The sequence below is a fragment of the Ursus arctos genome, unplaced genomic scaffold, assembly GCF_023065955.2.
Source record: "Ursus arctos isolate Adak ecotype North America unplaced genomic scaffold, UrsArc2.0 scaffold_16, whole genome shotgun sequence".
NCBI classification, from domain to species: domain Eukaryota; kingdom Metazoa; phylum Chordata; class Mammalia; order Carnivora; family Ursidae; genus Ursus; species Ursus arctos.
The window spans coordinates 50962525-50986699 of NW_026622830.1; the positions used below are offsets into that span (position 1 = coordinate 50962525).

Consider the following 24175-nt stretch of genomic DNA (forward strand, 5'->3'; position numbering starts at 1 on the left):
TGGCTCCCGTGCTCTGACAGTGTGACGAAGACTGCCGCAAACAGAGACCTCTGTCTGAGTGTTTAACCACCCTTGCCTTCCTCTGACGGGTCCCTCTTGGTCATGATACATTATGAAATATTGCGTGATGACATTTGCTGATTTTTTTTTTTTTTTTTTTTAAAGATTATTGCACCTGTGTTTGTAAGAAAGATTGATTCGTACCCTTTCTCATATTGTCCTTGACTGGTTTTGTGTCAGTGTTTTGCTGGTTTCATAAGATAAGTTGGGAAATGTTCCCTATTTGTTCAGTGGAAGAATTTCTGTAAGATTAATATTATCCTTCCTGAAATTATTGGAAGAATTCAGATATTCCTTTGTGGGAAGAATTTTAATTGCAGATTGACCATTTTTAACGGAATAGGTCTATTTAAATAGGCTTTATATTTATGGTTTTGGTTTCGTACAGCAGCAGTTTCTAATGGCTTGGGCTTAAGTTGTACTTTGTAAAGAATTGTGTATGCCCCATCTCAGGGTACCTGGGTGGCTCCGTCGGTTAGGTGTCCGCCTTCGGCTTTGGTCCTGATCCCAGGGTCCTGAGATCAAGCCCCAAGCTAGGCTTCCTGCTCACTGGGGAGCCTCCTCCTCCTTCTTCCTCTCCCTCTGCCCCTCCGCCAGCTTTTGTGCTCTCTCTTTCTCTGTTAAATAAATAAATAAAATCTTTTAAAAAAGAATTGTGCATGCATCTCAACTTTTATGTTCATTGACATAGTCATGATATTCTCTTAATAATATCTGATATTCTATCATTACTTCCTATTATTAACATTCTGTTATCTGTTCTGCTTCATTCTTGCTGTCATTAGTTTTCGCCTTATCTTTTTTTTCCTTGATTAGTCTTGCTAGAGGTTTATCAGTTGCATTATTCTTGTTAAAAAAAAAAAAAAACCTAACCTTGATTTTGTTCAACTTCCAAATTGTACTGTGAAATATGGATATTTAGATGATTAATTTCCAATCTTCATTTCTAATACATGCATTTAAGAGTATTGATCTTAGGGACGCCAGGCTGACTCAGTAGGTGGAACGTGCAACACTTGATCTCAGGGTTGTAAGTTCAAGCCCCAGGCTGGGTGTAGAGATGACTTAAAAATGAAGTCTTTAAAAAAAATAATAAAAGCGTAGATTTTATTCTAATGACAGCTCTGTCTGCATGTAGTATTGATCTTTTTAATTGTATTGTTGAATTGAGAATACTTTGAGTTTCTTTTTGGCTAATGGGTTACTTGAAATATGTTGCTTAATTTCCAAACGGTGATTTTTTTCCAGACAGTTGGTGATTTTTTAATTATTTTGTTGTTGTCCAGCTTTAATGCTAGAGACAGAATATACTTTTAATAATTTTAGTCCTTTGATATTTATTGAATCTTGCTCTTTCACCCGCCACGTGGTCAGTTTTAGTGACTGCCTCCTGTGCGTAGTTAGTGGGTACTTCTCTTGCGGAGGTGAATTGCGCTTGGGTGTAGTGCTTTCTGTTGGTTAGGTTGAGTTTGTCTGTCATGCTGTTCCCGTTTTGTCTGCTGGGCCCAGGTGGACTCCTAGTCTCTTCTGCCTGTCTTCAGCTTCACTGAGCTTCTAATGGCTCCCTTTGGGCTTGGTTTCAGGATTGGTAACTATCTTAAAGGGACAACTAGCGGAGTGTGTGGCTCAGTTCTCCACCCTGTCCTGCTCACCAGAGTCCTAGGGTCCCCATGCTCATAACTTGGTCTCTCACTGCCAAAAGCTCAGCTGGTTTCTCTCTCATTGGTGGCTTTTTCTTGGATCTTCAGGCTCTTGAAGGCCCAGAATTGGCAAATGCCCTTTGGGAAGAGGCAGCTGTTGTTCAGTGTCTCTTCATGTCTCCACCTATGTCCCCTGCTGTCCTGGTTGCCTCACAACATCTTGGACTCCAAACGTTGGTCTGGTTTTTTTGTTTTTTGTTTTTAAAGATATTATATATTTATTCGACAGAGACAGAGACAGCCAGCGAGAGAGGGAACACAAGCAGGGGGAGTGGGAGAGGAAGAAGCAGGCTCATAGCAGAAGAGCCTGATGTCAGGCTCGATCCCACAACGCCGGGATCACGCCCTGAGCCGAAGGCAGACGCTTAGCCGCTGTGCCACCCAGGCGCCCCGTTGGTTTGGCTTTTAACCTGACTTTTCTCAGTGGGAGTGTTCATGTTGGCCAAGCTATTGCCCCACATTCAAATGGAAGTCTTCCTATCACACCGACAGACCAGACAGTGGTTGGTTTGTGCTTTCTGGTTTCGTTTTATTTTCAGTTGTGACTTGTCTGACTCTCCTGCTGAGGGACTGGATAAGTGGGAGGACTTGGTTTTAACTCTGGGGTTTTTGTCACCAGTGCCTAGTATGTGTCATGACCACTCATTGCATTTTTATTGTATGAAGAAAGAACTTGCATCTCATGTATAGGTTTTCAGAAGTAGTCAGCAAAATTAACATATTTGGCTTTCCTGTGAGGTTTTCCACAGATTTAAAGGCTATGATTTTAAAAGGGTGGACGGTGAGGTGACATTGTTCATAGATAACATGGTGAATGTTTGACAGAGCTAAAATAGGACTCCTGGTCTTTTAATTTGTTAAGAAAATTTAACAAATATTTGTTATGCTATTGTGAATTCGGTAGTGCTCTGGGTGCAGGAGAGTACAGCGATTATCTTGGTCAGTCAGGTCTCTGCTCTCCCGATGCTCACCTTCTGCATATGACATGACCACAGGGGAAGAACATAGAGCAGTGTTGTTAATATAAGGATCAGTATATCATGTTTTAATAGATTTTAACCACATTTTAATAGATTTCAAATATGGTACACTGACAGCTTTTTTTCCCCCTTCTAGAGTATGACAGATACATAGCATCTAGCAAAATAATGGCAGCTGCTTACCTTGACCCAAACTTGAATCACACACCAAATTCGAGTACCAAAACTCACCTGGGTACCAGAGTGGAATGTTCCCCTGGGGCAATGGAGCGAGTGTTGAAGGTCTTTCATTATTTTGAAAACAGCAGTGAGCCAGCTACTTGGGCCAGTATGATCAGGCATGGAGATGCTACCGATGTCAGGGTAAGTGCATTTTCCTGGGAGAGACCCTTCATGGACATTAAAGTTACATGGGCCTAGGTTAATGGCACACACCAAAAAAGATAAAAATTTTTATTCCCATATTACAGTGATGTTAACTTTTTCTTTATATTATTTATTCACTTAATATGTGACTGACAGAATTTTAATTGTAAAATATCTTAGGAAAATAATAACTGAATCATGTTATTCATATAATGTTATTGATGTTTTTCTCTCCTTTTTTTTTTTTTTTAAACTTTTTAGGACATAAGAGAACAAAGCAATTAAAACAACCTCTAATACTTAGGAAATAAATTATTTTCTATAAAGTGAATTTTGAAGGTATCTGCATGACTCCAGATAGGATAGGTTCTTCAAAAACTGATTGGTTCCACACACCAGACATTTGTCAAGGTTCTGGGGATATAAAGGGTCCCTGCTTATACAGCTTACTGTCTACTGTGGTGGGGAGGAGACACCCATGGCCTTAGTTGCAGTGCAGTGCAGAGTGTGCTTCCCAAGGCAATCCTGGTGGCGAGGTTGCCTGTGTGAGTAATGTTGAGTGTGGGTGGTAGCCTGTGGGCGGCCAGTGAGCATCGTGGCCAAGAGAGGTGAGAGGCGCTTCGTGGGCCAAGATTGCTGAGAGGGGGGCGTGAGAGGGTAGCGGTGTGGTTTCAGAAAACTGAGTTCAGGACGCCAGTTTTCAGCAGGTGTTTACTTTGGCCAGGTGTTACAGAGAAACTGCTCCTTCCTTCCCTCTGCCTACTCCGTGTTCATCTCTAAGGAGGACAGTGTCCAATGCCAGGATGAACAGATACATCTTTTTCCCCCCTTTCTTTTTATACTAATGAAGCTATTTAATCTGCTGCTCTTAAACTTATATGCGTTAAGTACTTTTAAGCAAATTAAAGGGATTGACAGAATTTAGATTGAAGGGCACAGTATTACATTGAAGTTCTACGTAATTTCCATTACCTCTATAATATTGCAGTACTCACTGTTCAGGTGGATTAATTATTCAAAGGTGAATAATTCGTTCAGGGTTTAAATATGTACTAACATCTACTTGTGGTATAATTGAAATATAGTAGTCTCTTGTTTTAAAAAGCTTCAACTTTTTATGAAGCTTGATGGCTTTTTCTAGCTTTCCCATAGTTTTATTTTATATTTAATTTTATAAACAGAGTCACTTGGTAGAAAGGCCAGCAGCCAGTGTTCTACCTTAATGTTAATTGGAAGATTCATATTGGAGAGAAACCTTGCAAATGTAGAGCTTATGGGAAGGCTCTTAGTATATGTTCTAGTCTTTGTGAATTTCAGTTACAGTGAATGAGGAAGTCTCTTAAAGCACTGCATCAGCCTTAATAAACTTCCGAGTATTTGTACAGGAGGGGAGCCCTTTCAGAGATGTGAATTTGACAAGACATTTAGCAAACATTCAAGATTGATTATAACTGAAAATGCACCGTGGAAAGGCTCCACAACAAAGGTGTTTTGGTATCAAATTTACTATACACAAGAGGATCCATATCAAGGAGAAAACCAATGATCCCTGGGCACATGTCAAGCCTTTAGCCAATGTTACAAACTTACCAGATGAAAACATTTATATTGTAAAGAAGAACTTAAACCAGATTCACATTCCTAAGTTATGAGAACATATTCATCAGACTTTTATGAAGATCAATATGAGCAAATCCATGTGCCTGAGAACCAGGTGGTTTTACTTCATAGTAATTGATAAATGTTTGAAATTAAATAGGTCCCATCAGTTGATGATTTTCACCTTGAGGCAAAGAACTCTGAGTTGGCATTGGTTCACCACAGCTTTTCCTGTGATGGAAGGTGGGCATTATTCATCACTCACATTCATTTAATGCTATAACATTTGAAAATGCAGTAGTTTAATTCTAAAGTAATGGATTTGCACAACTGAACAGAATAGTACTGAAGCACATGTCCATGCAGTCTTTCTCCCCAAGAAGCACCACACAAGGAACACTACAGATAAAGGAACCGGCATATATCGTTAGGGGTACAGTGGAAGGAACGTGGCAGCGTTTGAGGCCCAGTGACCTCCGGCAGAAATGGGGTGGGGGGCTGAGTTCAGAGTGGAAGCATAGGCACTTGGTAGAAAGCAACAGACCATTTAATAATGGTAGCAAAGAGGAAGCCAGGCCGCCCAGTTTCTGAAAAGAGATAGCTTACTGTTATCCAAAGTAACCGAATATTAAAAAACAACCCAAAGGAGCTGAATAATTCGATTCAGACCCCACCCTGCTGCACTGCCTGCTCCGGGCGCCGTGTGCAGCAGGTGGACGCTCGGGCGTAGCCAGTCTCAGCCGATGTCTTGTAAGTGTAAAAATACAAGGTTTTGAAGACTTAGTGTGAAAAAAGAAGGTAAAATATCTCATTAATAACCTGTTTTGATTGCCTGTTGAAAAGATCATGTTCTTGACATATAGTAGGTTAAATGAAATATGTTATTAAAATGGAATTCACCCATTTCTATTTATTTATTTATTTTTAGAAATTTTAAAGGAACATGTACAGCTTGCATTTTCATTTCTGCTAGACAGTTGTGCTCAGTAGAAAGTAATTTGCCTTACTCAAGAACCAGCACCTTTGGAGGCGTTGAGAAAATATCTGGATTCTTGTTGTAATTCATTATAGAGGTTTTATTTCTCATGCTGCAGTTAGTAATTTTACTCCTTTTACAGATATGTGCTACTTTATTTTAATTAATTTAAATGGTTGTTGAAAGGATTCCTAGGACTCCACCATTTATAGGCAAAGCGTACAAAGCAGTGTCTCAGGTGCAGGCCTCATGGCCTCGGACACTCGGAGGCCATCCCTGGCCCACGTGGCCACCTGTGTAGGAGGAGGCCCAGCACCTTCTTCGGGCGGGGGGGGGGGGTGGGGAGTCTGTGAGATGGGCACGTAAGCACATTCTGTCTACGTCATCTGCCTCAACCTGGCTGGTGTGGCTGCCCAGATGCGACCAAAATCAGGTGCGAGTCATAACGCCGGTCATGATTCCTGCCAAGTGCTGGCAGACTGGCGCATCCTGCCCCTAAATAAGCAGCAGCCCACGGAGGCAGACATCACCTACCTCGGCCATAGCATTGGCCCCGGGTCAGTAGCAAGGCCCAGGCAGCTCCAGAGCTCAGATTGGGGTTAACTCATGCCGGACTATATTGAATAAGAATGGTCATCTAGAAACATTGTAGTGGTACTTCAGAATAATAAGGGTGTATAGAAAATTCCAGATTCTACCAGAGGAATCCCCTACTTGGGAAACAGAATGACATTTACATCAAACTTTTCATCAGCAATGCTGGATGCAGGACAACACTGGAACAGCATCTTCTCAGGGCTCAGGAAAGTGAGTTGTACCGCAGAAGTCTTCCAGACAGACTACCAATCATGAAGACTGGGAATGAAGGTGTCTTTAGAGAAATAAGGGTGTAGAACGTTAATCCCACAGGCTGTCTTTAAGAAAACAGGAGACATAATAGAACAGATCCGTGAACCCAGAAAGAAGTGCTGTAGGGATGCAGGCGGCCACAGGTCACCACCGTGCTGTGGTCTCCGTGCAGCCCCCGTGCACCTCTCCTCCATCTTCTTGGTCTCTTCAAGCTGTGACCACCGTTTAATCCAGCTCTGCCTTTTCCACACCTGCCCTCATTCTGACTGGTCTCCCTCTGAACTTGGGACCTGTGTGCCGCCCAGCTGCATCTGCCCCTCTCCTCCGTCTCTACGCTTCTGACTCTGAAAGGACTGTGTGTCAGTCTGAGGGCTTCCCTTCTTTCAGACACTTAGAATCATCTGTTGCTCCTCCTTTGCTTACGCCCTACACCCAGTACGTTAGCCGGTCCTGCCACACGGTCCCCAGATGCACCTAGAATCCACCCACTTCATCTGACCCCTACTGCGACACCTTCTTCGAGCCACATGGTCTCCTGACATCCCGCTGTCCCCCTGGAACCCCTGAGTCTGTTCACAGCCCAGCAGCCAGGTGACCCTATGAAAATGAAAGCCAGAGCGTGTCACTCCTCAACTCAGAACCTTCCTGTGGCTTCCTGTCTCATGTAGGGTGAACGTTCAGGTCCTTCAGAAGCCCCTGACTCTCCTCTCCCTGTCGCGTCCCATGACCTTCTCTCCTCCAGCTCGCTCCCTTTGACTTTCAGCTTCCTGCGCCGTTTCTCTAACATGCCAGTCTTGTAATCAGTCATTTGCTCAAAACCTCCAGCAACTCCCCATTTCTCTCAGAGGAAAGCCAGATTCCTTCAGCAGCCTACGAGGACCTACAGGATCTGGCTCTTTGTGGCCTGTTCTTATTTCCAGTGACTGCCCTCGTTCCCTCGGCCTCTCAGCCCCGGAGAGCTCCCTCTCTGCCACCTTTTCTATTGCCCGTCACCCCATTTGGATGATGATTGGTCCTTGCTGAGATTGTCTTGTTTCTTGATTGGTTTGCTCTTTTATTCTCTGCTTTCTTCCCTAGACCGTAAGCTCTGTGACAGCAGGGGCCTTTCTGCCTCCTGGTATTGTCCCCGGCATCTTCAGCAGGGCCTAGCAGGCACACAGACTGGTGCTTGACAGAACCCCATTGGAGTAACTACACGAATCCTAGATGAAATGGAGTACTTCTGACAGAAATGTAAATTAGGAACATTGGTTGCAGAAGTAGAAAGTAGTAGACTGATGACCGTAAAAGAAATTGAATTGATAATCAGAGATTACACCTATTGAAAACCATACCTGTCCTTACTGATAACTTCTGTCAGACCTTCATTCCTACCTTGTTACTATTTTCCTTAAATCACAGGGTCTAGAATAATCCATTTTCTACCCAGACACCAAATCTGGGCAAATACCATATAATGCTGCTAAAGATTAAGTTGCAGTTGAGTTGTTGGACAATATTCTTGTCACCTTCAAAGTTATCTTCAAGTTTATTAACAGGCCCAGTGCCCTTTCCTGACTACGTAGTACACTGCGAGGTTTCAGTGCTCGTCGTGAGCCTCTAGAGGAAGGTGATGTAATTACCTGAACCTGCAAGAGGAAGTGAACACAAGAAATTCAGTCCTGTAGTTTGCTAAAAGGTGAATGGAGTTGGTTGGATTAGGACTAACTATTGTAACCAAGCTGGTAGTAGGAAGAATAACAGTAGAGAGAAGCATTCTGATCAATTTAAAATCGGCTTGCTGACCAGAGTGGGCAGACACGTGAACAGTGTGGGATTCTCTGAGTTTGTGGGAGTTAGGAGCTCTGTGAACAGTGCTGTGCTAAGAATGGCTAGTGGCCGTAGGGGAAGGCAGCCAGCAGGCAGTTTTCCCTGAGTTCAGCCCAGAGGGCTGCCTGGGGAACTCAGTGTGTGGTAGTCCCGTGGTCTCCAGTGTTCACTGCTAGGTGGTGTCACAGATGCCTTATGTGTGTCTCAGACGTAAACTTTTTCTGTCTGATAGAGGATCGGGTGAATGTGCATTTAAAAGCTCGAACACTGATTATGGTTTTTCAGATAACTTTGGTGCAGGAAAGGACCACAGAGATTTTAGTTAAATTATTCCTTTAATGGAGGGAGAGTATCATCCAGGAAGAAACTAGAAAGAAAATCCTTAAGGAAAAAAACAGACTCAAAAGCAGTGTTAAGAAGAATATGAGACAGTAAGAGCATGAGAAAGAATTCTCTTATCACTAGATGCTTAGAGATGGCGATTGTGGTAGAGAGAAGAATGGCCCTTAAAGAGTCCACATCCTAATCTAGAACCGGTGTATATGTGACCTTCCATGGCAGAAGGGACTTTGAAGATGTTACCGAGATGAAGATGACCTTGAGATGGGGGAGATGAGGAGCCGCAGACCTTTTCTGGCTGTGGTCCGAGGGAGGGGACTGCGGATGAAGGGTTGGCTGCAGTGCAGACGCACAGAGGGGCCTCTAGCAGCTGGAGAAGGCCGGCCGAGAGCTTCCAGAAAGCAGCACATCCCTTCCAACACCTGGATTTTAGCCCAGTGAGACCCATTTCAGATTTGGGATCTTCCAGAACGGAGAAGTATACGTTTGTGTTCTTTTAAGCCCCTCCGTGTGTGGTTATTGGTTACAGCAGCAGTAGGGAGCAGATAGACACAGGCGTGCTTTGTCTTGGCCGAGTTGGGGCCGACTTCTGCGTGAGTGCTGAGCCGACAGAAGGGCTGCGCTCATGTTGGAGAGCAGGGTGTGGATCTCCACGCCTTCTTTGTGGTACAGAAAGACCTGCACAGGAGGAGCCGAGGACAGTAACAGCTGTCGGTTTCCTTACTGTGAGGAGCATCTGAAAGAGAGACGCAGAAAAATAACGGCCGGACGTTGTAACAAACAGATCAGTAGTGATGAGTGCACTTGTAACTCCTGGGGGGAAGTAGAGACACGAGCACTGTTCACAACACAGTGTGTGGTTTTAGATCTCTCTCAGAATAAAGACATCTTGCAAATCACTGTGAGAAGACAGCTAGACACAGCAAGTATCTCTTGTTATCTTGTTGCCACCTTCCCCACAGACTGTTCATGCTCACCTCTCTCCTTCTAGATTAAGGCTTTGGAGGCTAAGGGTGCTGTCTTACCACCAGATGTAGGCTAGATGCAAATGACCAAAAGAGTGAGTGAACATTCAAGAGTGGATGAACATGAAGGAATGGTTTGCAGGATTTCTTTCTACCAGTGGAAAGGTCATTATTTCTTTCTAGAGCATAGTCTGAAAGATAAGTGACCAAGTGGAACCAAGCAGAATCATAAAAAGAACTTTTAGAAATGAAAGTACAGTGTCATCTCACTAGTATATAATGAGGGAAATGTAAATTATAATAATGAAATGCCCCCCCTTCTATGGTCCGTCACATCGATAAACACTTTAAGATTAATTTTACCCAGCATTGGCATGAGGTGAAGGACAGTCTCTAACATTGTGTGCCAAGTATAATTGGTATAGTTTCCCTGGTGGCCATACTTCCAAAATGTCACATTTTAAAGTAGCTTTTGACCCAGTGCGTCTGTTTCTAAGCAGTGCTGCTGCATGTGTACGATGCCAGCTAGAAGCTCGTTCATAGCAGAATTGCGTGCACCTCCACTTCCCTTTCTCCCCCGGAGCAAGGAAGCTGACAAGACAATAACTGTCCCCCCGTAGTAGAATGGCTCTGAGGCCACGTGCTCTGTTCCTGATAAGATGGAAGCCTCGTGTACACACTGGCTAGTGTCTTTTCATCCTCAAGAAGAATTCTTTTCCTGCGAATATCTCATGTGAAAATCAGGAAAATTATATATTTCCAAATTCTGGGATATGATACAGATGAGTAAAGGGATAGTTCAGAGTAGCAAAGTGTAGGTTTATATACTGTAGGGTAGGATTGTCCTGGGACATCAAACCAGGATGAGAAATTTAAATGTAATTCAGCTGCCATTAGTGGCAAATTATAAAGCCTTGTCCTGTTATCTCCCTAGAGATCTTTTTCTGAATGTACGTCTTCCAGAAATAATACATGCATACTTTTCCATATGGTAGTAATGTTGGGTTTGGGGTTTTTTTTTTTTTTTTTGAGTGTGCATTCCTTACTAAATACCTAGTCCTCAAAGTTATTTTTCAGTTATGCAGAACCAACTATTTGGTTCTCAAAATTATTTAAGTTACTGAGTGTATGTACTGAGCTTCAAATATAGAAGTCCTGTGTATTCATAATCTTGGCCACCATTCAAACTGAGTCAGCAGTGAGATATTCAGGAGTTCTAGAGAAACAGGACAGAACACAGTATGGAAGCATAAAGAAAAAGCAAAACGTGAAATAAAGGGAAATGTCTGTGTGTTTATTGCTTTTAATTTTTTAGTGGAAAGTGAAAGTTGCTACCTTGTTTAATGAGGAGGTCCTGCAGGATGGGAACTCTTTGTTCAACAGAACCCAACCTGAGGTCACACTGGGTGTCTTCAGGTGGCGTGATCAAGTGAATGGACTAAAACTCTATCTATCCCATAAAACTCCAGATTGGGAGCCTGTCTTTCCCCTGGGCTCCGCAGCTCTGGACTAAGCATCCGTACACTTGCCTCTCTGCAGGTAGGCATCTGTGTGCCCATTCCTTGAGAGGTCATGAAGATAACCTTTGCTAGGGGTCATCAGGGAGGGCATCCAGAAAGGGTGGGATTTCCCTCAGACTGTGGATGGTACATCAACAGTAAGAAACCGTTTGTCCCCGAAGGATAGACCTGCTGAGACAGAGGGTTGGGGACAGATGTGAACATCAACTTCGGCCCTAACAGCAGAGAGGCAGCTCTGGAGTCTGTGCTAGCAGGGAGCTGCTGTGGAGTAAAGAGATGTGCTAAAACCCGAGCTTTAGTGAGGGCCACCGGTGTCGGTGTGCTCTCGGTAGTGAATTGGTAGAGCTGGGACAGGAAGACAAAGCGCTTTCGTGGGAATTCGAAAGCGGTGCCAGTGCCTGTCCTGTGCAGCTCAGGGATTTGTGTTGTTGGCAAGGAGAAGCTGCAGAAGTTGCCGCTGAAAGAATTACTCGAAATGGCTGTCTCTTCCCCCTAGGCAGATCCCCTGCCCCAGAGCACAAGAGGTGAAGACTAGGGGGCGGGCTGGGTTTCGGCTCCCGCTGCCCCGTGGCTGGGTGCCCTTGGGTAGACACAACCTGCAGCGTCTTTCGTGGTGGCCTGACAGAAATTCTGGGCCTTGAATCAAAAGCCAGGAAGGACATTTATGCTTACTTCAGTTTCACCCAGACATCTGTAGGCTGCACACATCCTTCCTGTCCCACAGAGAGCTCATCTGCCTTTGACTCCTCCAGCCTGTCCTTTGTCCGTGCTTTCTCCCCGATGATGTCACTCTCCCGTGCTTGATACACAACCTTCTCCTGGGATCCAGTAGTCTGAAGGGGAGGCTGACCACGGGCAGGTGATGATGCCTTTAGTGTGGACACACTGGGTCCTTGACAGGTTTTGCATATATAGGACACGTTACTTCTCTTTTCTCATGAGTAGGGATAGGAACATTCTTATTATCAACAGCATCATGCCCTAATATAGACATATTTAGTATACGTAGGAACTTTTTAAGATGTGCCTTATATTACAAGTAATATGATGCTTTCAGTTAATTGCTAATTTAAAAAAACAGTGATTTTCTTTAGCAGTCATTTGCATGTTAATAGCAGCCTCATTAAAAATTATGAATGGCCTGAAGTGTTGAGAAGAGTGCAGTGGTTATCATGAGCACACCTTCACGTAAGGGAGCGGATGGTCTCTGCTGTATTCCCATGTGAGTCTTCCATATGTGCTGCCCATTTACATCCCTGTACGCACGAGACCTCCACAACCGTGAGAGCACAGGTCAAGACTCGGGGTTACGGCTTCCTTGCCCTCGTCCCAGGATAAGCTTCATCTTTGCGAGGCAGCCTTCCCTGCCGCCTTCAACTCTGAACTCATGGGCACGTGTGTCAGGAGCATTAGGTTTGGGGACTATTTTAGATTGCTGCATTGTAAGCGACAGAGAGCTCATAGTAGATTGGGTAGGCCTAGCTTCCAGTAACTTCTCCTACATCATCGATACTATCAGAAGCGTGGCCTTCATTGTATGTTTCTAACTGTGTTTCTTAAGAAATGACATGAAGTTGTAGCCTGGTCTAAACCAGTATGCTGTCCTGGGTTCAGAAAGTGGGACCCCCTCCTTAGGTCTAGTTCTCAGCACGTGACCTCCAGGGGGCGGCCGGAATGCTTGGTCAGGTTTTGGGGGTGCCGCAGAGGTAGAGCTGCAGAAATGCATGTTACGTTTCCGTGCCTCGGTTATCACTAATGAAAAGGGAAGAGCCTCTTGTGTTTTATTCAGAACTCTTCCTTGTTCATAAAAATACTATTTGAGAAAAAAGATTCCTGAGAAAAATGAAGTAATTTATTTAACTTGATACTCTTTTTACCAAAGATTTCTGCTAACTAACTAAAAGAAATGCACATTGCATTAATTTTTAGCATACAGTTGTTTTTTTTCTGTTTGTTTATAACAGTCATTTTTGTGGGGGGTATGTTTTAGGGCATCATTCAGAAGATAGTGGACAGTCACAAAGTAAAGCACGTGGCCTGCTATGGATTTCGCCTCAGTCACCTGCGGTCAGAGGAGGTTCACTGGCTCCATTTGGATATAGGTGTCTCCAATGTGAGGGAGAAGTATGAACTTGCACACCCACCAGAGGAGTGGAAGTAAGATTACATACCTACTTTGGCGTGACTCACACTTGATTTGTTTGCATATTAAATCACACACAAGAGGATGAACGTCTTTGCTTAATTTTCTTACTGATTGTAATTACGACTCCTGTGTAAATACAATTGGCTGGTAATGATTAACCAGTGATCTCTTCTAGACTTCTGTTCCGTCTGTCTTTGTGGCACCACCGACTCTGGACTGCCTGAGCTTCTCAGGGGTTCTGTGGTGATGGCCTTTGGCTAGTCACACTTCTCTTGTCAGGACTCCTTTGTTTCAGCCTCGGCTCGAAGAGCTCAATTCCTCATTCTTTTCCTATCTGGCCTGTTAGCATTCTTTTGTGCAGCAGGACTTCCTGAGCCCTGAGGAGACCACATCTAATTATCTCATGAACGGGCAGCATGGCTCGCGAGCCGAGCCCGGTACACTCCGGCTCGCCTGAGAGGACTGGGTGTGTACTTGACATTCACGTGCTACAATTAAATGAGGTAGTGACTCGTCCTGACCTTAGTGAGACTGCTGTGACTGAAAGTGAATTAAAAGGATTCTCTACAATTGTCCTTTCTCTGGTTCTCTCCAAAAAATAATACTTTTTTCCACTGTTAAGCAGAGCAACACGTTAGCCGGAAACCATATGTGTAAAACACTAGAGTGTGAGAGGAGGTGAGCCCCGTGCGCAGGCACCCTTGTTTTTGTAGACACAGTCACAGAGACAAAGGTGGTTGTGGATTGGGGACGGTACTCAGTGTTGGTCACTTTCAGTTCAGCACCCAAATCGATTAGAAGACACATTCGAAAAGAAAAACAAACATGTGAAGGTTAATAAATCTCTAGTCAAATGCGATCTTGTCCTAGTTACAGTTTACCAGAGAAATATGCTTGTATTTTCAGCTTTATCAAACAGCTGGAACTGACAAGCTAACAGGATATTCCGTGATAATATAGTTTGGTTGGGTTACATCAATGGCTAGCAGAGATTTGACCTCCAGCTCTTTTGCCAGTCAATCAAATAAGTGTTTAAAAGCCAGGAATACCTAGAAGTTAGTTAAAAATACCTGCAGGTATTTTTATTCCATACAATTCTATTACCTTCTTAATTTATATGGACAAGTCAGAGGCACAGTGCATTATGACAGTAGCCCTAGTGCTCAGTAAGATGTGGAGTGTAGACCGCTGCATATACAAGCTCTGTTTCTGTTCTTTTAAGCCAACTTATTTTGCTTGATATCAAGTAAAGGTGAGTGGGCACTACTCTTTTTCATGGAGCCTGAACCCTCAAAAGTAAGGCAAGCATAGACTGGGCGAGGTAGAACTTTGCCACACGCAGTGCTGAACCTGACGCTGACGGAGGTGGTGAAGATACCGCCACTGCTGTATCGTCACCGAGGCGTGGCTGGAGCCAGGCGCCAGGCCAGCTGTGCACTCTTTGTACATTTGCAGCCTGTAAAATATGTATGTCACATAGCTCTCCCCAGTCTTATAAGGTGAAGACGGAGGAAACAAGCAACAAACTTGATTTAAGTTCCAATTACGGACAGAGCTCGGGACACAGCTTTGACTTGAATGTAGCTGACTTCACAGTGCAGGCTTTTTCAATGAACGTGCCCATCTCAGGAGGACTGCTGCGGTTTTAGCTCCAAGAAGTGGTCTGACAGTGCACTGTCTGCACCAGTGAAGGTGTGTGGACAAGAGGCTGGAGGCACAGGTGGGCCCTGTAGGTGCTTCTGGGAGGGTTAGGCTTTATACTGCCTGTCCATGCATGCCAAAGGAGGCGGAACGTAAAGTGTCAGTAAGAAACAGGAGACTATTCTAAAAAGAACCAAGTAGATTTGAAAAAAGGCCAAACACAAGTTCTAGAAACCACTGGATGGATAAAACAGCAAATTAGATATAGCTGAAAAATTAGTAAACAGAAGTGTGGATCTGAGAAAATTTTCCCAAAAGATAGCCCACAGAGATAAACATGTGGTAGGTATGAAAACACGTTATGTAGCATGAAGAATGAGAAGGTCAACCCATTTCTGGGCAGGGCTCTCAAAGAGAATAGAAAGAATGAGGAAAAAGAAATACTCCAAAGAGATAATGGCAATAGCTGAGAATTTTCTAGAAGTGGCAAATACCAGAAGTCCTCAGGTATAGGACTAACGTAAGATCCCAAACAGGGTTAATGAAATAAATCTACACTTTGGTGGATTATAGTCAAATAGTGTACAAAAGAAAAAGAGATGATGCTAAAAGCAACCAGGGAAAAATTCACAATTCTCCACATTTCTCTCCAAGTGGTGAGAAAAAGTAACTGGCGACCTGTATTTGTTCGTCAGATTCAGTTGCCATTCAAGAGCAGGGTGACAGAGGTACTTTCCTCAGAGAGTTTGCCACCCTACAAACATATTTCAGGAGAAAGAAAAGTGATTTCCGAAGGAGGTTTTCAGATACAAGAAGGAGTACTAGGGAAAAAATTGGGTGGTTCAAAGTAAGCATTGGCTCTAAAAACAAATAATGATAAGAACTGATTTTTTTATATTAAAAAAGTAGAACCCAAATACTGGATGCATGTCAGAAGAGAGGCTGTCAGAATTGAAGCTATCAAACCACGTTTTAAAATTATGTATTAAAAAATAAAAAATAAAAAAATTGTATATTAAGACAGCCATGAAACATTAGAAGTAGATTTTATAAGCTAAGTAATATGTGGGTGAGTAAGTTTTAGGGACACACAGCAAGGAGAGAAGGAAGGGACTGGAAAGCAGGACAAAGAGGAGTCACAGACTAGACTTTGGAAATAAGCTCAAGCAGACTAACAGTAACTGGTCAGAGATTGTTAGTGTGTGATTAAAAAATAGAGTCCAGCTATCTGCTCTTTATGACAGGTATCTAAAACAGTGATGATGAAGACATTTTTATGTGACTTACAGGAAGAAATATTTTACCTTAAGATGCGGTACACATATACATGTACGTGTCTCAGAACTATGTACATATAGGTCTACATATGTACTTCACAAAACCATACCCAGCCTCACTAGAACACTGAATTCTAAGGTTTTCATCCAGAGGCATTCTATTCTGTTTAATTTTATTTAGATAGATGGATGGTGCGCAGGTGGATGAATGGATGGGTGGGTGGGTGGATGGATGGATGGGTGGATGGATAGAAAGATGGATAGATGGATGGAAAGATGGATGGATGGGTGGGTGGATGGTGGGTGGATGGGTAGATGGATAGAAAGATGGATGGGTGGTGGGTGGATGGGTGGTTAGAGAAGGGGATGGATGGATAGAAGGATGGATGGATAGAAAGATGGATGGATGGGTGTTTGGAGAGATGGATGGATGGGTGTTGGGTAGATGGATGGATAGAAAGTTGGGTGGATGGGTGGATAGATGGATAGAAAGATGGGTGGATGGATAGATACAAAGAGATGGATGGATAGATAGATGGATAGAAAGATGGATGGATGGATAGAGATGATGGATGGTGGATGGATGGGTAGAAAGATGGATGGATGGATAGATACAGGGATGGATGGATGGATGGATGGATGGATGGATGGATGGATGGATGGATGGATAGAAGGATAGATGGCTGGCTGGCTGGAGAGATGGGTGGATGGATAGATAGGAGAGGGATGGATGGATGAATAGACAGAAGAATTTTCCTACCTACTCACCAGGGGGATGAGGGGATTGGTATTGCTTTATTAAAACCCTGTTTTAAAAGTTTCAAGACAGAAAAACATTCTTAGGGATATGGAGAACAACCACATAGTAATAAAAGGCTCATTTCACAAGAATTTATGAAGAGTAGAAATAGATGGAACAATTAAACTTGTAAGTTTCTAAAAACATTTCTCAAAATACATAAAGCAAAAATAGTAATAAAAGATTAAAACTTAGCTCTCCTAATAATTAAAAAGAAAACAAACAATAGTAAACAATTTTTAAATTATGATTTTCACTATCCTTTTTAACATGGAAATACAGAGGCCTGCACATGGCAATGTGTTAATCAGTTTGAAAACACATTCCTAAATAGTTCATAGTTCCAAGTAAAACTCCCAGTTTGCTGAGGATCTGGCTTGCTGCCTTTTTCTATACCTCCCATGGGCTCTTCCCCTTCGCACTGCAGTCCACCTTCCTTTAGGAGCTGATGCTGTCAGTCATTTCTTACCTAACAATGTTCTGTGCTTCACCTCTTGCGTGCCCAACCCTCCTACTTTACTGACGATTCACTGTCTTCTGCTTAGCATTTAAATTTGGGGGCTGCTCCAGTGAACTTTTTTCCTCGTTCTTGTCTCTATAGACCAGCCTTTGGCATCGAAATCACACTTTCATTCAATAGACCTACAGGAAACCAATAAACCAATTTTTGCCTAACCAGACAAAAATCCTAAAAGCTGGTAGCTTGGGGGAGCAGTAATAGAAGGAGTGAAAAGCAGTTATACAAGGATTTTTTAAGGTAGAGCTCATAGGACTTGCTGAAAAGTCTTTAAAAGTATACACATCCAGGGAAATATGTAAATCATTTCTGCAGAGGCTTCCAGTAGTTCCTCATCATCCGTGGAGCCAACTCGAGAGTCCTGATCATCTCTCAGCCCCATCTCCTTTTGCTCTCACTCCCCTTCCTGCACTCCGGCGGCTTGCACTCTGACATTTCAGTGTTCCCTTTTCAAAAGTACTGGGTCAGGATCTTCTCTGCCGCCAGCTTTCTTGCCTGGTGAATGGGACAGACTTTTATCTTGGAGAACTTTCCACCTGCTCCACCCTAGCCACATGGCTCTCTTCCTGGTTCTTGAACAAGCCAAGTGTGTATTGCTCCTTGGAGTCTTTGTACCTGCTGGGACTCTGGTGAATGTGCTCCCCTGCCGTTTCCAGCATGGCTTAGACCTCCCATCATTTAGGGCGAGTGCTCTGCTCTCCCCTCTTCCTGTGGTCTTCTCCAACCGTTCTGTCTGTAGGGCCCACTGCCGATCCACTGGATGACTTTTCTCCCACAGGGCCTTGGTCTTACTGTCTGATCTGTGCCTCGTTTCTAGCTAGTTGTGCCTGGTAAGTAGTAGGCACCCAGTAAAAACTTTTTTTTTTTTTTAAAGATTTTATTTATTTATTTGACAGAGATAGAGACAGCCAGCGAGAGAGGGAACACAAGCAGGGGGAGTGGGAGAGGAAGAAGCAGGCTCATAGCGGAAGAGCCTGATGTGGGGCTTGATCCCGTAATGCCGGGATCACGCCCTGAGCCGAAGGCAGACACTTTAACCGCTGTGCCACCCAGGCGCCCCCCAGTAAAAACTTTTTAAGTGAGAAGTGAATTAGTGGTGGTGAGAGTGTCAAGTAAGAGGAAACACAGTATGGTGGAATAGTAACGTGTATTCATTACTAGTGTGTGTCCGTTGCAGTGTTTTCACACTAACACATGTTGCTTACTATGTGGAGGGCGTTGTGCGAAGCACTTGGCTTACTTTACCAAAATTAATTCTTACTATGATAGTTTTATCAAGTGGGTGGGTACTCACCTTTTTCCACTTTACTTGTGAGAAACCTGCTGTTCTGAGAGGTTTATTAACAGCTTCCTTGACATCCTACAGCTTCCACTGGTGGAGGGTAGAGAGTGGAGTCCATGTACTCACCTATTTCTTGTCTACTCCTGTGTAAGACAGGTCGGACAAGAAATGAACGATTGATAGTGTTTTCTCCTCGCTAGCAGGCATCTTCTCAGTTCATGGGTGGCTTTGTGAGGGCAGCCGCACGCCTGGCTTTAGTTTTGAGAAGTAAGGTCTTAGTCAAAGGACTCACCAGAATAATTGGATGTCAATCTCCATTCTCGGGAGGTTTTTGAACATAGATTTTTTTTCTTTTTGGACTCTCTGCTATAGGCTCTGTTGATATGGTCCAGTAATCCTGAGATAGAAGCGTGCTCTCCTGAGTCCTCAGCTCTTCAAACACCTCTGTGAGCTAGCTTGCAGCACACAGTGGGTTGTAACTGAAGCAGGCAGTGTGACCTCACAGAGGCATCATGACTCACCACTGGGGAAATGAAAGGGCTGATTTGATAAATGGCTCTCCTTGTGGGAAGAACAACAAAATTAGATCCTACCTCAAGTAATACACAGACACCCACTTGAGATGGATCAAGTGAGACAAAGTTTCATGGAAAATAGAGTTGACTGTGTCTCTGGTCCTGCAGTAGGAAGATTTAATACCCCCAAAGTGTTCACTATAAAAGGAAAGAAAGCAGATTTGACTTTATTAAGATAAAGAACTTCTGTATATCAAAAGGTATATTTTTAAAAGTGCAAAAAGCAAGTTGCAAGTGAGAGGTGATATTTGCCACATATGTAATGAACAAAAGACGGTGTCAAGAGTTCTTCCGGTTGATATGAAAATTGCAGACAATTCACTAAATGGGCCAGAAACACGACGGTATCGTCATAAAGAGAACACAAGTCTGGCCAGTAGTCATAGGCAGCCACTGTCGGCTTCATTCGCCCATTAGGGAGATGGGAATCTGGGCCGCACGATCCGTCTGCCACTCTCCGCGTGGCCAAAAGTAAGTTGTTGACAGTGGAGAGGCGGTGGCTCCAGCAGGCTCTTGCCTGCACTGCTGGTGAGAAGGTAAATGGGTACAGCCATCTGGTGAACAGCTTGAAAATCGGGCGTTGCCCACTCTATGCACTTCCACTGCAGATTTTGTCCTTGAGAGACTCTTAGGTGTCTGTTCCGGGCTAGAGTTGCAAGAACGTCATGCAAGTAAAAATGAACGAACAGTAGGGATGTGCAGCAGTATGGACGAATCTTAGCTACGTAACTTCGTGGCAGAATTGAGTCTTCCAGGAAAGTGTTGTGAGTACACTAAGTACCACTGAACTGTACACTTTATAAAAAGGCTAATGTTTTGTTATGTGAATTTTACCTTAATTAAAAAAAAAAGTAAGTCCCAGAAGATGACATACAGCATGATAAGCTTTTGTAAAGTGAAGAAAAAAAAACCTAAAAGAATATTGTTGGGAACACATCAGTTAAGTAAGACAATGTGGCTCATGTAAGTAAAGGACCAGAGGGAAGTCATCCAGAGCCTCTCTGGGAGGAGCAGCTTGCCCCCCAGTCTCCATAAGGGAGACACCCCAGGACGTCACAATACCGTCCTAATCGATACTGCAGCAAACAGTGTCCTGCAGTTTTGAGAGATTTCCACCAGACAGATTTCAACTTCGAAGTTTAGCACTTAGATCTTTCTAATGAACCAAATTTTGGTAATTAAATTTGGGTATCTGGAGTCACCTGTGTAGAGTGGTCTGTTTGGCTTAGTCAGGTATAAATAGACTGTCTGAGCTTTGGGGGAAATGGTCCAGTCCTTTTGATTGTCGAATCCAGGGCTTCGAGGGCCAGGTCTGAGACATGGCTCGTGTGGCCTTTGAGAAAGTGTTGTGGGGCTTTGCCGAGCAAGTGCAGAGTACCCTCCTCATTGTTACCAAGACACGGTCCTACTTAGCACTGCTCTGTCCCTGCCGTGTAGCAGCCCCTCGCTCTGCAAGGACACCACTGGTTTCAGACCTTGGCAGGAGAAAAAGTCTTTTATAGAGAGGAAAGGTGCCATTTTTCAAAGATGACAAGTGAAAATGAATAATGATAGTTTAGGAAGCTTTCATTTATGCTTCATGGTTTCCTGTGTTACCTTGAAATGACACTGCCTCTGCTCATGCCTTCATTTAAAAGTAAGTCTTTCATTGTAATCCTGCATTGCTGAGATTTAAAGCAGAAAGACAACAAAGAGAGGAGCGCTCTGACAGGTTTGGAAGTGATGCCTTTAAAATGAGGACGGACTTTCAGTTTGCTGGTGTTAAACATGTACTGGATGCTTCTGCACCAGATACGAGCAGCAGGGAGATAGGTCAGTGTCCGTCCGTTTCCGGTGGGTCTGCGGCCACAGATTGGCTCCAGAGAGGCTGGCTGGAGAGCGGTTCTGGTGGGTGTTACGGGTGTTGTTACCACGGTTATGGAACAATCAGTCTGCGAATTTCTTTTGATTCTCAATATGTATCAAAAGTTGGAAGAATAGTTGACAGAAGCCTTGCATACTCTTCACCTCGCTCCCCTAAAATGTTGAAACTTTCATAAACATAGTATGTAATTGAAACCAGGAACTTAACATGGATACAGTGCTATTAACTGATCTACAGATGTTACTCAGATTTCCACAGGTGTCCCACTTACCATCCCTTTCCTGGTCTAGGATACTATGTGGCTGTTCACGGTCTCCTTACGTCTTCTCTAATCTGGGACAGTTCCTCAGTCTGTCTATGTCCTTCATGAACTTGACACTTCTGAAGAATAGTGGCTGGTTATTTGTACCGTGTCTGCCAATTGGGGTTGGTCTGGGGTTTTTTTCATGGTTATATTGACGTTGTGTGTTGTTGGCAAGAGTACGACAGCCAGGCTGTTGAAGCCGTCACAGCACAGCTTATCGGGAAGTCTGTGATGATGAGGCGACTCCTTTTTACAGGTGATTTGCACTTGGATCATTTGGTTTAAGGTGCTGGCCAGGTTTCTCCACTGTGAAGTTACTGTTTTCTCTTTTGTAATTAGAAGTACGTGCTGGGGGATATATTGAGACTATGCAGGTATTCTGTTTCTCATTGATTTTCACCCATTAATCTCAGTACTATTGATGATTCTTTCTTACAGCTATTACTGCTGCAATTTTTCCTAACGATGAATTTCTATCTCCATCCTTCTTTGAGGATTTTTAAATGGAAGTCTGTTGTAAGAAAGAGTTGTCCAGTACCACGTTATTTGCAGGACCCATCAAGAAACAACAATATCTGTGTTGTTTCTGGAGATTGTGGTTTGTTTATTTCCTACACACAGACTGGCTAGCTGACCCTTCTCAGTATCAAGGTTAACAGATTCTTTGTCCAAACACTTCCTACTCCACCTCGCCATTAGTTGATTAGCTTATGGATATCTTGGTGCTCATTGTTGGTGGTAAGATTGAGGAGGTTAGTGTCAGTGGTCTTAATAGGAAGTTATTTCTTAGAAGAAGCAAAAGGATGATTTATTTGGGGCCTGTTATATTTAGCTGCTATGCAGAAATCCATGGAATGGCAGACAGCAGAATAGTGGAAATGTGTCTCAGGATGCAGCCAGGCTCTTAGAATGGTAACGGAAGGGTAAGGAGAATGGTAAGTTTCATGGACGAGAGGGGAGTGGGGATGTCAGCACTCGTGGGCGAGTAGGCTGTGGGGGTTGGGTGCTGTGGTTTAAGGACTGAACCAGGGTGATGGAATGCGATTAGATCAGGCAACCTTGGGCAGTTCAGCAGGGCTGTGGGGGGACAGACAAGCCAGACTGTACCGATTGAAGCAGGGACCAGAATCCTTCCCACGATCTGAAGAGCTAGCCTGCCAGCACAAGAGTAAGGTCAGTTCTCTTCCTCTGTTTTTGAGCCACAGGGGCCTTCTCTTAGTTTCATTCTGCTCCGCGGCATTTGTGCATGTACTTGCTGCAGAGGAATCCCTGTCTGCCTCTTCCTACCTGTGGGACCTTGGGCCACTTACCTAAAGCCCTGAAGCGTTTTTCCCATCAGTGAAAACAGGGTGAGATACTAACCTGGTTCATTACTTCTCAGCCAGGGTACTGTGCTCGCCTCCGGGCCTCCTGCTTCTTCCTCTGGGCCCTGTTGTCTGTCCTACACACTGTCACCTGCCTGGTCTGAGAAACGTACATCGTGTGACGACCCTGCTGTGCTCCCAGTGCTCCGAGCTCCGTAGTCAGGACGTGCAGGGCCCTCTGTGATCTGCCACTTCCCGATCCTACCTCTCCCTGCAGCCCTCCTAGTCAGTGCTTGCGCTCTGGGCTCGAGCTGCCTTTGCCTTCCCACACATCCTCTAGCCTCAGGGCTGTCACCCATTCTCTTCCAACAGGTCAGAACTCTTGTCCCTGCACATGACTGAACGACTCCTTTCCTCCCCTCAGATCTTCATTCAGATGTCACTGAATCAGAGTGTCCTCTGCCAGCTACCCTGTGTGGAATAATGCTTCATCACTTGTTATTCACCCTTAACTCGCTTATTTGTCTTTGTCACGCTTACTGCCACCCCACGGATGTTTGTGTATTTGCTGTCTGACTTTCACCACAAATTGTATATAAACTTTTAGAGAGCCGGCACTTTGCCTGCTCTGTTTACTGGTGTCTTCCCAACCCCGGGAGCTGTACCTAGGATGGGGTTGGTGCTGGAGTCAGTATTTGTGGAGTGACTACTAGGGTGATAAGTAATCCGTGGAGCCCGTGATTATTGTGTGCCGGTGCGTGTGCTCGGTGTTCTGCGCTCCCGACAACCTTGCGAAGACACCAAGGTGCAGAGAGGTGATGGCAGACCATGGATGGGCCACGGAGCCAGAGTCCCAGCCCAGGCGGTCCCGGTGCAGAGCCCACGTCCTTCCTGCTTCTGTCAGGGCCATGGCTGACTACAAGGAGGCTGTGGGTCACGTCCTCATAACCATCACTGTCAGGCCCTGAGTAGTCATGATGTGTCCGTTGAGGCCATCGTCAGCATCGTCAGGGTGCTGGCTGGTCACAGCAGGGGTGTGCAGCCAGGCTGCCCAGTGTTTGATCCAGAGTCTGTTTCCTTATCATTAAATGAGATGACATTCCTAGTGAAAGCCTCCTGTGTCCTGTCTGACCCTGAGCGTGCAGCCTCAGGACCGACCGCTACTGCTTGCAGAGCACCGTCTCCTGGCCTGCCAAGCGTGGCTCGGGACCGACCGCTGCTGCTTGCAGAGCACCGTCTCCTGGCCTGCCAGGCGTGGCTCGGGACCGACCGCTGCTGCTTGCAGAGCACCGTCTCCTGGCCT

General features: G+C 44.4%; 1 protein-coding gene across 8 annotated transcripts in view; it reads left to right on the top strand.

The window, feature by feature from the left end:
- The window catches only part of LOC123000541 (focal adhesion kinase 1-like), a 96120-nt gene that overhangs the window by 56728 nt on the left and 15217 nt on the right, over positions 1-24175 (top strand). For 4 of the 8 annotated variants that reach the window (XR_008959466.1, XR_008959464.1, XR_008959465.1 and 1 more), the window contains one exon: positions 13154-13243. Coding sequence is in view for 4 of the 8 variants with exons in the window: in XM_057312807.1 (XP_057168790.1) it covers positions 2909-3103; positions 13154-13324 (366 nt within the window). In the remaining 4 variants the exon portion in view is untranslated. Of the gene's footprint in view, positions 1-2876; positions 3104-13153; positions 16420-24175 lie in introns of those variants that run through there. The other 4 variants (XM_057312805.1, XM_057312806.1, XM_057312807.1 and 1 more) reach the window with 3 other exon arrangements.